Here is an 18,396-nt window from a genome sequence, read left to right as displayed (position 1 = left end):
AAAGATGGCGAGAGGTCAGTACTGGATTTGCGATTTCACTGGTTGTCGGTGGTCTTCCGGGGGTCTCTTACCTTTACCGTCTGATCTGAGCTCTCGAGGTTTACTTTTATTGCTCTCCAGTATGTTGTGCCAAGCAGCTTCTGCGTTGTCCTCCGAGGCTGTGACGGATTTAGAGGTTAGTTAGCCTTGGACTGAATTCTCTGCCCTTCCAAACGTCCCTCCCAGATCTGCTGGTTTTTGTCTCGTGTTCTGGTCGGTGGTCCGCTGGGTTTGTTGGGTCGCTCACTCGCTGACTCAGCAGGAGATCGTTAGAAAGTGCAGAGCTCATTGGTAAAACACGCAGTCTGGGAGTCAGCGACTGGCCACAACTCATGGCACTCGCCTTGACTTGTGGGCACAGTGGGCACAGCGGGCACAGCGCGAGACAACAACATTGAATAGGGTGACCATAAACCCCTGGCTTGTAATAAGAATAGGAATTATTAAGAAAAACATAAATAGAAAAGTAGAAGGCGAAGCTCCAAAAAGTGCAAACAGGTAAGAGGAGTTGGCTACAAGGGAACCCCACCGTCCCAAAAGGGGATTCTGACGCAAAATCCAATGACAGGGCAAAAAAAAGAGAAAACAGCAACACAAAGACCCCTCACAGGCCAGTGGGCCGCAGCTCTGACCGCCAGACCAAGGCAGTGGGAGGGGCCAGCAGTGGTGATGTCACGTGACTCCGCCCACAACCCAAATGGCACGTATAAAAGGGCCAGACGTACCGTAATTACAAGACTGGAGATCAACGTTACACAACAACACCCCCTGAGGAAGGTCAGGTGATGAAGACTCATGGCAGGGCCACGGAACTGAATGCCAGTCCCAACGAGAGATGTGAACCCGCAGTGTCCCTGTGGTCTCAGGGTGTCCTCCTGCCCGCTGGGGTCATCTGAAGGCAGAGCGGCACAAAGAGCAGCCTCACGTGGCACTTAGCGATGCCAGCAGGGCATTGAACACTGTGTTGGATGATTGGGCGATGGCCCGGCGCCAGGCAGATGTTTGTGAATAACAGGCAGGTGGCCAGGGGGGCAGGACTTCAGCTGGTTTGTGCTGTGCCCACCATCCACCACCAGGTCACCTAACCTGCCCGTCCAGGCCCAGGGAGAAGAAGCCAACTCCACGCAGGAGCACCCGGGATGTCACCCCTGTCCGTTTTTGTCTTATATAGTGCCTTTCACTCAGCGTATCGCCATGATCTGATTTTGCTTGACTTTGTGCTTTCATTCGATTTGTGAAGCGGCGCCCATCGGGGTGTTCATGTGTCGGGCACTATAAAGATTGCCTTCAGTCCCTGCGCCCGAATCACGTGACGGCCATGAATGTCTCCCGTGGCTTTGCCATGTGCCCGTGTGGTGAAGGAGCGACTGCTGTGGTCCTCACCAGGTCCTGGTCTGAGCCCCCTCTGTGTGGAGGTTGCATGTTCTCCCCATGCCCACCTGGGTTGGCCCTTTATCCTCCCACATCCCAAAGTCATGTGTGTTTGACTAAGTGGCATCTCTAAAGTGGCGGTCAGCCCAACTGACATCCCACCCAGTGACGGACCCTCTCATGAACCTCCTGCTGATGGAGTGTGTGGCTGGATGAGACCAAAGTGACTGACTGAACGAGAGCTGTGGGTCACATGCAGAGCAGGATTAACGTCACCACAGCGTCATTTGGGGTCCCCCTTAGACCACCTGCTTGTTTAATGGACGCTTCATTCAGTTTGTCAAACCTCGGTGAACCATCAAATCAGAACTCTAACTCGCTGTGTCAGCTATGGGGTCCTGGGGTGCCCTATGGTGGCACAGTGGTAGCAGACCAGGGTTCACGTCCTGCGTGGAGTTTGCATGTTCTGCCCGTGTGCTTGTGGGTTTCCTGAAACAGTCCAATGGCATGCAGGTCCAGTGAACTGGCATTGCTAAACTGGCCCTGGTGTGTGTCTGTGTCACCCTCTGATGGGCTGGCGTCCTGTCCAGTTATTGTTCCTGCCTTGTGCCCCATACTGTTAGGATAGGCTCCAGTTTCCCTGTGTCCCTCTCCTCGACTAGTGGGTTAAGAAAAAGGAAGGATGGGTGGGGTGCTGCAGCCTATGCCATCAGCATTCTGTGCCAGGAAGCACAAAACATGTCAGTTAATTAGCGGGCACACCCAGTGGCTCCCATCTGTCCAGTTTAGGGTCAACACTGAAGCCAACCTGCACTTCTGTAGCATGAGGGAGGAAACCAGAAAGCTTGGAGATGAAGCAGAGAAGTCAATGAACTCGGAGGCGAGTGGACCTTAGTGGGCTTCTCCTTATGGGTACCCTGGTGCCATGCCAAATAGATGATGTGGGCAGCCCTGGGGTGGTGGCTTCAAACAAAAACTACAGCCACCACTGTGTGACCCTGAGCAGGTCACTTCACCTGTCTGTGCTCTAATTGAAGAAACTGAAGAACTGAAACCAGTTGTATGTCAGCTGCTGGAAGTCGCCTTGGATAATCACATCAGCCTGGTGACATTAAGATGACATCTGAGCAGAACTTGACAGTGAGAAGGAGAAGCCCCTCAATTCGTGACCCACTTGGACCTCGGGTGACGAGGCTGCCCCTTCTCAGCACAACTGCGCAGAAGAACAAAAGGGGCCACAAAATCGACGGTTCAAGAGGCGCCATTTGAGCGACCGGCAAGAAGAAAGCGCAGGAGAGCCGCGAGGACACCGCGAGGACACCGGGATCGCAGCGCCCGCCTTCGCCACGTCCGCGATAAATCATCTCCAGGAGACGGACGGGACCGGACGGCACTGGGCGGGCTGGGATTAATGGAGAGGAGCGCGGGGGCCCCTCATTCCGCGCGACCGTCCAATCAGCGTCCATTTCACGAGGCCGCCGGGCGCGTCCACTGAGCCGATCTGCGCGGCCTTTGCCGGGGGCGGGGACGCGCGGGATGTGGGCGGGGCTTCTCTTTGCCGCGCATTGCGTCGCATTTTCGATTTGTTTTGTGCCTTTAATTCAAATGTCAGTTTTATTGCGTATTTTGTGTGTTTGGTTGTTTTTTGCTTTTCTAGTTTTTTCTTTTTTATGTTAAATGCAATTCTTTTTATTCAAGAAATAAAATATTACAACCGCACACAGATAAGAATTACATAACAGAAATGACAAAGCGCCAAAAATCAAATTCAAAGAAAACAAACGAAAAATAATTAAACAAAAAAAAAGAGTAACAGGAGTAAAGAAGAAAGAAAGCGCATTTCTGTGGCTCACGTCCTCGGTGTTTCTCAGACAATTTTCTTTTCAAAATACGTCATTTACTTTTATTCGGTATTTTGTTTTTCTCTCTTTTTTACTGACAATGTCATTTGCTTTCATTTAAAATCTGGATTCCTTGCTTGTAGTGAGCGCGTACTTTTTTTCTTCTTCTTATTTCAGATCATCGCTTTTCTTAAATAAGTACAATGACCTTACCTTTTTATTTCTCGTTTTCTTGCTGTTTTTTAATTTGTCTTCTCTGCTTTGCGTCGCTCATCCGCTCTTGAGAAGCCCAACTTGAGGGCCCCCAGGACTGAAGGTTTCTATCGGGGGTCCGCATGCTTTCTGTTTTCTGTTTATTCCGTGACGCTCCAGTCACCCGCTGGACCCCCATTGTCTCTCCCATCACAGCTTTAACTGGTGGCCATTTTAGAAAACAGGAAGCAAAACCGAAATGCGGCGTTTAAAACTAAACTGAGAAACGAGGACCACCCCTGAGGACCCCTGGCCTGTGGGGTCTCTGAGGTCCTGCGTGGTGGGATTTGATCTCACAGGTTGCCAACGATGCTGTGGGGTCCACGACGACCTCCTGAGAAGTGGCCGGAATCCCAACAGCCTGGCCAGTGGAGGTGCCCCCGATGGCAGGCCGCCTGAGGGTTAATGCCCACTTTTGGGAGGTCAGAGCGCAGGGTCAGCTATTGTCCGGTCCGCCCAGAGCCATTTTAAGGGCCTCCGTTCCTGACTTCCCTGAATGTGTCTGAGGTGCCCGGTCAGCTCGGATCAGCCTGGGATCAGATTATCCGACTTCCAGTGTTCAGGAATTTCCAAAGTGTGTGGTGACCTTTGAGAAGCACACGTCCAGCTTTGTTAGCCGCTCCCACTCAGTTAACGTTCAGTCCGAGCAGTCGTGAGGGTGTCATCCTGCTGTCCTCTGTCTCCAGGTGAGCCAGACCGCGGTCACCAGTGACATCTTAGGCTCAAGCAGATGTCCACAGATGAGACCTTAATGGCTCAGTGGAGACAAACAGAGGAGATTAGGAGGGGGGTAAATACTTTTTCACAGCACTGGCAATCCTGCCTACATGAGGCTGCAGCCGCCATATTGTGGCGCAGTGTGGGCGGGGCCGACGGCAGTAATGTCAGGAGGCCCCGCCCCCTCGGGGCTCAGCATGGAGCAGGCAGCATAAACAGAACAAAGAGCAGGAATAAAGGACAATAAGGTGACACCAATGACCAAATAGAAAGGAAACCCAAATGAAAAGAAATGAAACGAGCCGAGGACGACAGCCCAGTGGCACATCATGGGGTTCCTTCTGAAAGTCGTTTCCATGTGTGGTGAGCTAAACGATGTCTCTCTCGTCACCCATGATGTCACACCAGTCACCCCATGTGTCTTTGCTTATTGCCATTTCTGTTTCAGCTTTTACCTAAAAGGAAGTGACCATTAGAAGAGAAGCCCACCATTACCTGGAAGGACCACTGAGGGTCTCCCGGACAGACACCCACGCTGAACAACATGGCATTTTTCAAAGGCTTCCAGTCCAGCCTGCCTCTGCCCTCGGTCTCCTCCATTGTGGACTCACTGACCAATGCTATGGACGATTTGGCCAGCGTCGTCGGGGACGTCACCTACACAGTGACAGACTCTGTAACAGAGCAGGTCACCACTATGATTCACAATTTACAGAAAGAGGAGGACGAGGAGTTCAAAGGGCACAAACAACGGGGCTCTGAGGAAGAGGGCCACACCACAGAGACACTAAAATACAAGCAGCAGGCCTCGGCCCGCGACCCAGAGGCCTACACCACGGACTACAGCACGGGGTCCTCACGCTCGACCGAAACGTTTACAGAGTCGACCTGCAGTGACAGGTCGCAGGCCACAGACAGCAGCAAGGGGGAGAAAAACAGAAACCCAAGAAGAGGCAGAGAGTCTCACCCAGCCGAGGAGCAAAGGCGAGGGGGAAAGGGGCACGAGATGCCAGCCCACAATGGAGACCCTCAGGCAGGGGGCCCAAGGAGAGTGCCCAGCGAATCCCAAAGGAAGGAGAGGAGCAATGGCACAGTTCGAAGTGGCGGGACTGCCGAGACCAGGAGGGGATGAAATCCAGGGGGGCATCAGCTGGCACCGAACGGGCCAAAGAAAACGACTCAGGAGAAGCCAGGGGCCAAAACACGGAGGGCACCAAGAAAGTGAAGACAGAGTCCAAAGGCAAAAGTCCAGAAAAAGAAACAGCGGGCACCAACGGCCCACCCCAAAGCAGCCAGGCTTCAGCTCGTGAGGACCACAAGAAGAAGAAGAAGAAGAAGAACAGAGCGGCAGGTGAGGGGGCTTGGTGGGTCGTTGACATTCTTGGCCTCTCACTCTTCTCTCCTCGCTGTCTCCTCCACTTCACCTGCTCTCTCAGCCTGTACCTCCTCTCTGGAGGCTTCCTGTCTGCTTCTCCTCTGTTTGGGGGTCTTCTGCTCTACACGAGGGGCAGCAGCAGTGCAGCTGCTCCAACCTGACTGTCTGAAGCACGAGCAATCAAAGCTGCGCTCGTCCTTTAATGGAAGCTTTCAAACAAAAGCAGCGCAAAAGGGCGGCGGGGGGCCGAGGGACCTGCAGCATCCACCGCTAATGAGCTCTGCTGGGACTCGAAGGGAGCCGAGGAGCCTTCAGAAGAGCGGCCCACCGTGACGGCCTGCGCACACGCTGACACAAACTGAGCCAGGGAGGTGGAGAGAAGGAGGGCGGCCCACCCGGGGCCAAACACAGGGTCGAGGGAGGGGTGGGGTGGTGGAGTGCCGACCCCCCAATAGTCAAATACGGATCAGAGGAGAGTGGCCCCCTAGTGGCAAAGAGACTGGGAAAGAAGAACTGCAAGCCAGCTGGTTGAAGCACTCGTAGCAACCTAGAAACAGGGTGTTGTGAAAAAGTTTTTGCCCCCTTCCAAACAATGCTGCAGATTGTACTCAGTGTCACTGCGGCATTAGACGTGTGGCAAGAAACACAGCTGGGGTCCTTCATGTCTGTGCTGGCAATGCACCTTTATAGGGCATTGCCAGGGTCTCTGCTTGTCTGCCAAGGCAGAGGTTGGTCTTCTGTGTTGTTATTCTGGTGTGTGTTGTCAGTTGTGATATTTCTTAAACTTCTTAATCTATCAACTATATAGCGCCTTTCACCCTATCTATCTATCTATCTATCTATCTATCTATCTATCTATCTATCTATCTATCTATCGATTATATAGTGCCTATCTATCTATCTATCTATCTATCTATCTATCTATCTATCTATCTATCTGTCTATCTATCTATCTATCTATCTATCTATCTATCTATCTATCTATCGATTATATAGTGCCTATCTATCTATCTATCTATCTATCTATCTATCTATCTATCTATCTATCTATCTATCTATTATATAGTGCCTTTCACTCTATCTATCTATCTATCTATCTATCTATCTATCTATCTATCTATCTATCTATTATATAGTGCCTTTCACCCTATCTATCTATCTATCTATCTATCTATCTATCTATCTATCTATTTATTATATAGTGCATTTCACTCTATCTATCTATCTATCTATCTATCTATCTATCTATCTATCTATCTATCTATCTATCTATCTATCTATCTATCTATTATATAGTGCCTTACATCTATCTATCTATCTATCTATCTATCTATCTATCTATCTATCTATCTATCTATCTATCTATCTATCTATCTATCTATCTATCTATCTATCTATCTATTATATAGTGCCTTTCACTCATGTGCGCTGGTGAGGAGTTTGGATTTCTTCACAGGATTAGCTTTACTAGGGCAGGACGGCTAATTTGTGAATTACTAGTAAACCATACGGACCACCGGTCGCCATGCCCAAGATGTTTCACCACCTTGTCTGCTCATTCTTTCTGGGTCTTTGTCACATAGTTGTCTTCTGTCCTGTCATCCTTGTCACATTGTGCATGCTGGCCTTTGTCTCGCGTGGCTGTGCCATCGTGTTTGCCTGTTGCTCCCTTGTGCTGTCCTTCATGGTGGCTTCCTATGTGACGATGTGCTTCAGAGTCATATCTTCTGATGGCTTCTCTCTTCTTATCACTGAAGTGCCTTCTGCGATTTGCTTGTCCCTCACTCTTATGACCTAACGAGTTCCAAAGCACACAGAGTCCCAAAATTGCTCAAAATGCCCACCGATTGAGCCGTCAAATCATGGAAAGTCAGCAAAAGGGACAACAAGGAGTCTTTATAAATAAAAAAAATGTATTTTGCAGACATGCTCTGTAGTGATCCGAATCCCAAAGAGCACAAAAGGCATAAGGAGTTGTCCGAATAAAGCCATTTAGAGGCAAGCAATGACTGAGCACACAAATCCAAAGAGAACTACAAAGAAAGCAAGGGTTCAAAATCCATAAAAGCAGAGAATAATAACAGAGAAAGTCACAACCACGTCATTCAATGAACCGCAGGGGACTGTGGGTTTTCCTAAGCCTTCACAGGGCGGAGGGCAGTCCCTTGTAGTGATGTACTGGTGGTCTCGCCTCTTGGTGGACCACCCACAAAGCACAAGGGAAGTAACAGAAGGCACATCAACACATACAAACTAAATAATCCTCATTTAACACAGAAACAGACACAAAGGGGAGAGCTGAAGCCCAGTGAGGCTGAAGCACAACGCTTAGCAGATGTTGCTGTTCTTCTTCTTTCTCGTGACGTGACGGTGATTAGCTCTCAGTCTGCTGTTGTACACAAGCACAGATCTCCATGCCATCCTTTATGCACGTGTGATAAAGCGAGTTGTTTGCCAGTCACATCACGTCATCAGTTGCTGCAGTTTGCTTGACGCTCAGCAGATGTCGCTGGTCTTCATTCTCTGCTGTCATGTCACTTGATTTCCCTGTCACTCTGCTGTAACAAATCCCCGGAGTGCAGGTCAGTTTGGCAAAGTTGGCACCACCTCATGTGTTTTGGATTATCAGTACCATCTGGTAAGAAGATTTCCATGAAGACCAAGGTGAAGGTTCAGGGCTCAGTGGTTGCCAAGTAATTGTGTGAGAGACCCTGGCACATGAGGGTTATTCCTGCCTGCGGCTCAGCGTTGGCGCATGGTGGATGGTAGAGTTGGGCTATTCAATGGAGTCGATGCTGATGGCTCTAATTTTATTCTTTTGTTTTTGGAGTTTAAGGATGTTTTCATTTGATTGCATTTGTTTTAAACGTATGAACTGTTTTGGGGCCGTTTGTGAAATTAGAGGCGCGCCATTGAAGTGTTGGGGTCCACAGTGAAAGTCACATCACACAGCACAGTGCCAAAAAGAAAATAAATCCAATGTGCCCCTGGAGATGGCATTCCCACCCACGTCAAAGGCAGCTCCTATTTGGAATACCCGCTTCTGGTGTGGCACGCGCATAGTTAAAAAGTGGCCATGATGGAAGAGGCGGGGCTTCCTTGGTCGGAGCAGAAGTGACATCAGAGGCCCTCCACTTAAACGAGGGGACAGCGACCTGTGACCGTGTCGCCCCGGTCTGTCCCTGTCCCTGTCCCTCGTCCCCGAGCAGGCCGCGCCCAGCTGGCAGTTCACAGATCCAAATGGCCCTCAAATTCTCCGTGCTGCTTCATGCTGCTGCAGCCTTCACTGCATGTGGTGACATCAAGTGACACTCAGCGACCCGCAGTGACAAAGTGAGGACATGCGATCAGAAAGGCTTGCAAATTCATTACAAATCTCAAACTGCCCCCCCGCCATTCCTAGAAGTAGTCAGACCCTCTGCTGTGGCCCCCCACAGCGCTTCCTGGAGGAACTCGAATGGCTTGGTCATCGTTTAGGGACGCCCAAGTGGACCTGTGTGTAGAACTGTGGCAGGGCACCTCACAAGCCCACCGTCACATGAACCCGTGCCGGTCTTTAGTGCCCCCTCTGCTGACCCCTGGGGACGCCACTTTGGCCTCTGATGCTCCTCTCTTGTGCCTGCAGGCAGCGATTACCCTGACGGGGATCTGCGTGGCTCTTCCTCGGAGAGCGAAGATGACATCCTGGGGAAATACCAGGAGGCAGTCAGCCGGTCGCAGGGCAGCCGTGCCACCGATGGGCGCCACCCGAAGGGATACGTCTGGGAGACCCGGCAGAAGTACACGTCGCTGTCTGCAGAGTATGACGGCTACAGCAGCGAGGCGTCCACCGAAGATGGTAAGACCACCTGCATGCCTTGTCCGACGCGCCGCCTCCACCTGCATGCTGCCCCGCCACGCTCGCCGTCTGTCCAGATTTACTTCTGATTCGATGGCAGCACAGTCCCTGCTGGTGTTTGTGATCTTTGAACACACTGGTCACCCTTCTGCTGATTCCCAGCAGGACCAGTTAGGGTGGACCATTGGCCAAATAACACAGCCTGCCATGCAAAGACTCCACAGAGATGCCAGAAACATCCCATGGACTGTGAGGGTAGAGCGCCCCCTGCTGCCCTACGCCACCTCCATTACCTAAGCAGGCCGTCCATTCAGTCCATCAAGCAGCTTCACTGACCCCGGTGAACTTTGTAAGGTGAGTGGGCTGCCTGACCTGGTGGTTTGTCCCTTTGTGTCCTCTCTGCTTTGAATGGTCCTCCACAATAAGAAGACGGGAACGGTGCCCCCTGGAGGGCACACTCCTACCCCGCTGCCAGGCTTTGGCTTGACCGTGATGGGTGGGATGTGCTTTAATCTCCAAAGGTTTATCATGTGAAGACAATTCAAGGTCATGATGGGTCAAAGCCCACCCAGACAGCATCAGGGACAAGGTAGGAACCAACACTGAATGGGACACCAGTCTGTCACAGGGACCCCAACACACACACACACACACACGTCTGCTTTAAAGTGACCTGTTAAAAACTGCAGAATGAAGCATAGTGATTGGACTGGCAGAAGAAAGGACGTGATTGGCCAGCCCATCCACTGGCCTGCCCCTTCAGGCTACCAGGAAATAACAGACGCGCCTTCATGTGACACCAGGAAACGTGGCTGAGCGTGGCGACCCTTTAAGAGCTGCGTCGGGGGGATTTCAATAAAATTATGAAAATCAAATGTGAGCCCACCGGGTGTGCCACTGCTGGCTCGTATTGTGGCATTCTCCTGGCATTAGCATCTAGAGCAGGGGTGGGCGACCTCAGCTATGTGTGCCAGAGTGCAGAGCCAAAAGTATACAGATAGATAGATAGATAATGAAAGGTGCTATATAACAGATAGATAGATAGACAGATAGTGAAAGGCGCTATATAATAGATAGATAGATAGATAGATAGATAGAGTGAAAGGCGCTATATAATATATAATAGATAGATAGATAGATAGATAGATAGATAGATAGATAGATAGATAGATAGATAATGAAAGGCGCTATATAATAGACAGATAGATAGATAGATAGATAGATAGATAGATAGAGTGAAAGGCGCTATATAATAGATAGATAGATAGATAGATAGATAGATAGATAGATAGATAGATAGATAATGAAAGGTGCTATATAATAGATAGAGAGATAGATAGATAGATAGATTGAAAGGCGCTATATAATAGATAGATAGATAGATAGATAGATAGATAGAGTGAAAGGCGCTATATAATAGCTAGATAGATAGATATTTATATGTATTGCTTCTTCTCTTGTGCTGTTGTAACGTGTATCCAGCAGGGGGCGTAGGCTCCCATTGAGACTGTAGTTTTACTAAACTTATTTAATTATAAGACTTGTACATTCATACATATGTATATAAATATATATGAGGTCGTTGTAACTTGTAATATGTGAGTATGGATCTCTGTGGAGTGTCCTTGTTGTGTCTCGTTGTCATTTCCTGGTGTGGCACTGATGCCTTGGGATGATTCATTCGGTCCCCATGAGTCCCTTCTTTGTCCTTCATGCCGTGACGTTCTGTGATTGTGTAGAAATCGCTTTGCAGGTGCTTTGTTGGCTATGTGGCTTCTCATTTTATTTTGTGCTCGTCTGGCCTGAATGTGTGAAATCCCCTGCGATATTCAGGGACCCCCAGTGGCTGAATACCGAATCAAATGAGACACGGAGGAGTAATCATTTCGGATGTGCGCGTCTTAAATTGACAAATCAAATTAAACACGGACATGTCGGCAGTCGGCAAACACAACCCATGGTGGCAAAAAGCCGCTGTCTAAGAGCAACCCAGCTCTGCTGCCAAAGTGCCCACCTCCTCCTGCCAGTGCTAGGGCAGACTGGCATTATCCGTGTGCTATGCCTGGGGCACAAGTCCTGGCAGCTTTTCTTAGCTGGGCCTCTCTTGGAGATGCAGCCTCTGCGTCTTTTCTGACAAACTGATCAGTCAGAAGCCAAGTGACACCCCAGAGGTGGCTCTCTGAGGTGCCATCTAAGTGTGAAACAAAGTGCCATCACTCAGACACTGCCAATCTTGACGGACAGAACTTCACTCCAATAATCCACCAGCTAAAGGAGATGGGCAGCTGTGCCCCCAGTTAACCAACAGCAGGACGTCCGTCCTCTCCTGCCTTTAGAACACTCTTGCAGATCCCAAGCCTGAGCTTCCTCCATGAAGCTGACTGCTCAGCCCACCTCTGTCGAGATGGGACCCCTAGGCACCAATGGCTGGAGCGATCAACTGGTGCTGGACTGGAAAATGGAAGGAAATGGAGGACACAAAAATACAGAAGAGAGACCACCGGCTGGGCCAGCAGGTATAACTTCACGAGGACACAGTGGGCAAGAACCTTAAAGGGAATCCTGCAGTACCGCCTGCAACCAGCAGGTGTGACCAAAGGCCAAGAAGGGGCGGAGCTCCAAAAACTGAGGCAGAAGGACGTGCTGAGGGGCCCTCCATGTGTGCGGAGGAAGAAGGGCTTCACCTACACCACCTGCGAGTCACCTGCGGCTTAGTAGTCAGGACAAAGTCGGCTAATGGCTGACGTGTTCACACGCAGTGTCCCTGGTGGCTACACTTGCTGGGTCAACTGCTCTCTCAGTCACAGTGATGGCGATGCCATCATCTGCACACGTGGAAGGCCCCTCAGCGCGTCCTGCTGGTTGCTGGCGGTACTGCAGGTGGAGGAGAAGTTCCAGGTGTTTAAAGTGTCTTCTTAAATTAGAACATCAGAACACTCTGGGCGAGGACAGGCCATTCAGCCCAACAAAGCTCGCCAGTCCTCTCCACTTGTTACCTCCAAGAAAACATCAAGTCGAGTTCTGAAAGACCCTCACGTCTTACTGTCCACCACACTACTTGGTCGCGTATTCCAAGTGTCTGTCGTTCTTTGTGTAAAGAAAAACTTTCTAATGTTTGTGTGAAATTTACCTTTAAGTTTCCAAATGTGTCCCTGTGTTCTTGGTGACCTCATTTTAAAGTCACTGTCTTGATCCACTGGACTAATTAATTCTCTTCATCATTTTAAACACTTCACTCAGGTCTCCTCTTCATCATTTTAAACACTTCACTCAGGTCTCCTCTTCATCACTGTGAAGGCTCAGCTCTTTTAATCTTTCCTCATAACTCATCCCCTGTAGCCCCCCATAATCAGCCCAGTTGCTCTTCTCTGGACCTTCTCTTGTGCTGTGATGTCCTTTTTGTAGCCTGGAGACCCAAACTGCACACAGGACTCCAGATGAGCCTCACCAGTGCGTTATAAAGCTGAGCAGACCCTCCTGTGACTTGTACTCCACACATCAAGGCGCTATATAACCTGACATTCTGTGAGCCTTCTTAATGGCTTCTCAACACTGTCTGGAAGTTGATAGCTTAGAGTCCACTATGACTCCTAAATCCTTCTCATAAGGTGGACTCTCGATGTTCAGACCCCCGTTGTGTATTCAGACCTCACATTTTTACTTCCTATGTGTCATTCTTTACATTTACTGACATTAATTGTCATCATCCACAAGTCTGCCCAATTCTGTCTGCTGTCTGAGTCCTTCTGTGATGATATAACGGATTCCAAATGATCTGCTAATCCGCCTATCTTGGTATCATCTGCCAACTTCACCAGCTTGTTCTTTATATTCCTACCTAAATCATTTATAGATATTAATAATAGCAGCGGCCCCAGCACTGCCCCCTGCTGGTCACCACCCTTAACATTGGCCAGTTCTGATGAGGTCCTCTCACCATCGTCACCCTCTGCTTCCTGTGTCTCAGCCAATTCTGCACTCACACCCTGAGCTGCCACTTCTTTTAACTTGATGCCCAACCTCTCGTGTGGCACCTCATCAAATGCTTTCTGAAAGTCCACATCAATCATCTCATCTGCTCCACTCTGGTCGTCTCCTTTTGTTTCCTCCTCATGGAATTCCAGCCTGTTAGTAAAACACGACCTCCCTCTTCTGAGCCCACGCTGATGTCCCTCATAACTCCTGTCCTTGTCATGTGTTGATCAATCTTCTCCTTAACTAGCAAAATAGTGCGCAGTGGTGAAGTACTGCCTTAGAAGTTTTATTAAGAAGAATATTAAACCTTTTTAAACTGAGTGTAAATCTCCCAATAATTATTATTTAAGGATCTCTTTGTGTACCACGTTGTCATTTCGGCGCTCTGGTTGTAATCTGACCAAGCTGTGCGCTGAGCTGACTCTGAGCATGTAACGTACAGTCGGCCATGTGAACAGTAATCTTGTCTCAAATCTCACAGCTTGGATTGCTGCTGTCATAATCGGTTTGAGTTTCATGGTTTGTTTCAATGACGACAGTATTTGTAGGACTCGTGTTGAAGTGACATTCGCCATCTGTCAAGTGTTGTAAGTACACAACCAGTTTCATCGATAAAATCACATCCAGCTTTTGAGAGTTTAAACATTCATAAACTTCAAAGTGTCCACTACTCAAATCGTCACCTGTCAGTCTAAGATGTTTAAGAGGCGTTGGCGGTTGTCCAAAGGTGTAAAATATTTGGCCATTTCGGTACACTTGAAAGTGACAACCGAACAATTCAGTGGCAGCCATCAACTCACATGCAGATCCATAGGTGAAGGGCTTAAGCATTTCACTCTTCTAGTGCTCCTGTGTAGTCTAATTATCTCCTGTACGTCATCAGTCCACACCTTGAACCTGTCCAGTCAGTCAATACATAAGACACAATGGATATCAAGAGTGAGCCTGATATGGCCGTGCAATATGTAACACAGAGAATGGAAAAGGCAGGCGCCATCTCTGGGCATGGAAACCACTCGGTAAGTGACAGTTCTTTGATCGATGGTGATCACCTCGATAGACATGTTAATGGGGGTACGGTTGGAATGATAAAGGAAATAATGTAAAGTAAGTCTAAAATACCTACACAATAACTATAATCGTAATAAATGAACAATAAAACAGCGGAGAAGCCGTGGATTAAATAAAAAGGCTGAAGTTATCAGCAGGGAGACGTGAATCCCGTGGCGAAGCAATGAAGGGAATGTAGAGACCGGAGCGACGGGCGGCCTTATATAGGCAGGCAGCCAATAATGTGGGAGGAGTTGGGATGCGGGACCCAACGCCGCCTCACACGGTGACCGAGCTGCAGGCTATGGACGTATATATGGACGTAAGTAGGATTCAGTTAGCGTTGGGAACCCACTTACCAAATTTCTTGAAGATGGGCCCATAAGTAACAAAGACTGTTGAAAAGTTCAATATGGTGGCCGACAGTGGCATCATACCACCAAAATAAGTACATACATCGGTCTCGGTTAGCGCAGGGAAGCCGCCTACCAAATTTCATGAAGATGGGGCCATAAATAAGAAAGTTCAATATGGCGGACGTTGTTGACTGTTACGTGTAGAATTTCAAAATGAAACCTGCTTAACTGTTGTAAATAAGTTGAAGGAATGAGCTGCCAAATGTCAGCCTTCTACCTACACGGGAAGTTGAAGAATTAGTGACCGGTCAGTCAGTCAGTCAGTCGGTCAGTCAGTCAGTGAGGGCTTTGCCTTTTATTAGTGTAGATAATTCCTTCCATTAATTTTCCTGTGATGCTTGTTAAGCTTACTGGCCTCTAGTTGCTCTGATCTGCCCTGTCACCCTTTTTATATAACAGGATGATATTTGCCATTTTCCAGTCCTTTGGAATCTCTCCAGTGCTCAGTGACTTCCTAAAAATATGTGTCAAGGGTTTATATATGTACTCACTAGCCTCCTTAAGAACACGAGGATAAATATTATCTGGGCCTGGTGATTTGTTTGATTTCATCTTATTTAATCTGAGCAGCACTTCTCCCTCTACAATTTCCAAATCCCTCAGTACCTCCTTAGTAGTTGTTTACCTCTGGCAGGTTATCCACTTGCTCACTTGTGAACACCTCAGAAAAATGTAAGTTTAGGGCATCTGCTATTTCATTGTCTGTATCTTTTAATTCCCCTTTACTATTCCTGATGAACTTGACCTCCTCCTTAGCTGTTCTTTTACTACTAAAATACTGAAAGAATCTCTTGGGGTCTTCTTTCGCCTTATCTGCTATATTCCTCTCCAACTGTCTTTTAGCCTCTCTGATATCCTTCTTAATGGTTGCCCTCATGTTCTCATACGCTACGGTTCTCTTTGCAGTCATTAGTCTTATATGCCTTATACAGCAGTTTTTTCCTTTGCAACTTCTTTTTTAAATCTTTATTAATCCATCGTGGAGATTTTTTTAGTTTCCTATTACTTCCAAATTTAGGTATGTATCTGTCCTGCATTACATGTAAAACATTTTTAAACCTGTTCCACTGCTCCTCGACTGTCTCCACATTTAAAAGCTTATCCCAGTCTATCCTACTTAGACTTTGTCACATCTGCTCAAAATTAGCCCTACTAAAGTTCAACTTAACAATTTTAGTCTTTGCATCTGTACTCTTACAAAATACTGAGAATTGTATTACATTATGGTCACTTGACCCTAGTGGTTCAATCACCTCTACACCCTCAATTCTATCCTGATTATTACAGAATACTAAATCCAGATAGGCTTCACCCCTTGTTGGTGCTTTAACATGCTGTGTTAAAAACAGTCGCTGATTACTTCTAAAACTCCTGCTCTTGTGCTCCTCCATCTGTAAGGTTATCCCAGTTAATATTTGGATAATTAAAGTCCCCATGACTATAATATCCCCTGTAAACTTGCCTTTTGATATTACTAAAAGATGTGTGTTGAAATTACTGTCTGAATTGGGTGGTCTATAACACACTCCTAAAATGAGACCTTTTCCCTAATATTTTCCAGGCGAAGCCACATGTCCTCACTAAGATGGGGCTCATCATCCAACTGAAGATGACTTACATTTAATTCCTGTTTGGCATAAACAGCAACCCCACCTCCTTTTCTGTTCTGTCTATCCTTCCTAAAAATGTGTATCCCTCTATGTTACACTCATCCCCATCTTTGTTATTTAGCCAGGTTTCCGTTATTGCTATAATATCATAATTGTGCTCTGCTACATACAACTCCAACTCACTTACCTTATTTTTGATACTTCTAGCATTAAGGCAAGCTATTTTTAATGTGTTAATCCTTCTATCTTTACGTGTTTGCTTAAAATTTACATTACTATGCATTTTTATTTCTACACCATTGTTTGTTCTTCCATGTATAGATCTAAATCTGGCCTGTCCTAAACTCCCTGCCCCCCAATCCTCGACTAGCCTACACATACGCCTCCCCAATACATTGGTGCCCCTCCGGTTCAGATGTAACCGTCACGGCGAACAGGTCCCATCTGTTCCAAAAGGAGTCCCAATGCCCCATAAACCTATACCCTTCTACCCTGCACCAAGATTTGAGCCACGCTAAGCCTTCTAATCTCCTCAATCTTACCTGGACTGGCGCTGGCACAGGCAGAACTTGGAGAAGACTACCTTGTCAGTTCTGCTCCTCAGCTTGGTACCTAACTCTTTGAATTTGGATCGCAGAACTGACAGACTACCCTTATGTATGTCATTTGTTCCAACGTGGACAATGACAACTGGATCCACCCCCGCTCTGGCCAAGAGCCTATCCACCCTTCCAGGAGGTCTCCCACCTGTGCTCCCGGAAGGCAACACACCGCATGAGACTCTCTCTCTGGAGCACACCTGCGCTTCAGTCCCCCTAATGATTGAGTCCCCAACTATCACTACCTCTCTCTTTTTGGGAACTGGTTTTGAGGTGGCCCGTTGGGGCTCCTCAACCCTGCCTACCACCTCAGAATTATCAGAGTCACCGTCCAGCTCCGCCAGGACATGATAACGTTAGACACTTCTAATTCTGGGGTTGATGCCCCCGGACAGTGTGCACCCTTTACCTTACGCCTTGTGACCGTGACCCACCTATTCCTACCTGTCTGGTCTGGAATCTCCTCCCGCACCACCTTAGGGGTGCACACTATCTCTAAAGGACACCTGGGCCAAGTCCGCCAATTCTCTATTACAACGCAGGTCAGTTCAGCGACCCTGAGCTCGAGGTGCTGGATCAGCTGGCATCTCTTGCAGATGTAGCCCTCATAGACAACTGGCTCTTCCAAACCATCATCTAAAAGTCCAACATCCAACAGGACTTGCATTGCACTGGCCTCATTATTAAAATTTGATTTGGGATTACTAAGCTGCCTTAACTATATATATTTTTTTTTTCTTAAAATTAAATTTCTTCTTCTTTCAGCTGCTCCTTAACTTAAATGGTAACACTAAGATCTGCTACAGATATTTTACACCTTTTCCCCCTTAAGCTCCTGTACTGTTCTCCCTCTCAGCTGCCTGCCTTTCTATGAGGTTAACTTTACTTTTCTCTGTCTCTCCTAACTTTGCGCTCTTCTTACTTATAAGCTCTTCACTCGCACTGTTTGTATTCCCCCGTATTAATGAACCAATACGCTGTCGCCCACTTAACTGTTCTGCCTCTGGACGGCTAAGGACTGTTTAATCTAAAATAAACAAATCAATAAAACTTTACTACCTTATTTGCTCCTTGTGCCTGATCGGTGTCTTAACGCTGGCTGCTTACCTGCGCACTACTGAGTTTCCACCTTTTACTGCTTTGAAGTCAGCCGCGGCCTTTTTTTCTTTTCCTTTAAACTAAGGAATCGCTGTTACGACGACGCGGTTATTTATTTACAAATGCCGATATCAGTTACTGCTGCTTTCTATCCTGCCGCCTCGATGCTAATTCAAATACAGATAACAAGAACAAGTACAAATACAAATAACTTT

At 47.8% G+C, this 18,396-nt stretch overlaps 1 protein-coding gene across 5 annotated transcripts in view; it reads left to right on the top strand.

Moving 5' to 3' along the window:
• Positions 1 to 18,396, top strand: part of LOC120526401 (synaptotagmin-14-like) — an 86,927-nt gene that overhangs the window by 47,360 nt on the left and 21,171 nt on the right. For all 5 annotated transcript variants that reach the window (XM_039749555.1, XM_039749557.1, XM_039749556.1 and 2 more), the window contains one exon: positions 9,221 to 9,433. In XM_039749555.1, the coding sequence (XP_039605489.1) occupies positions 9,221 to 9,433 (213 nt within the window). The remainder of the gene's footprint in view (positions 1 to 9,220; positions 9,434 to 18,396) is intronic.

Source organism: Polypterus senegalus, chromosome 3 (assembly GCF_016835505.1).
Source record: "Polypterus senegalus isolate Bchr_013 chromosome 3, ASM1683550v1, whole genome shotgun sequence".
NCBI lineage: Eukaryota > Metazoa > Chordata > Cladistia > Polypteriformes > Polypteridae > Polypterus > Polypterus senegalus.
This window is presented reverse-complemented; position numbering and strand designations above follow the sequence as displayed.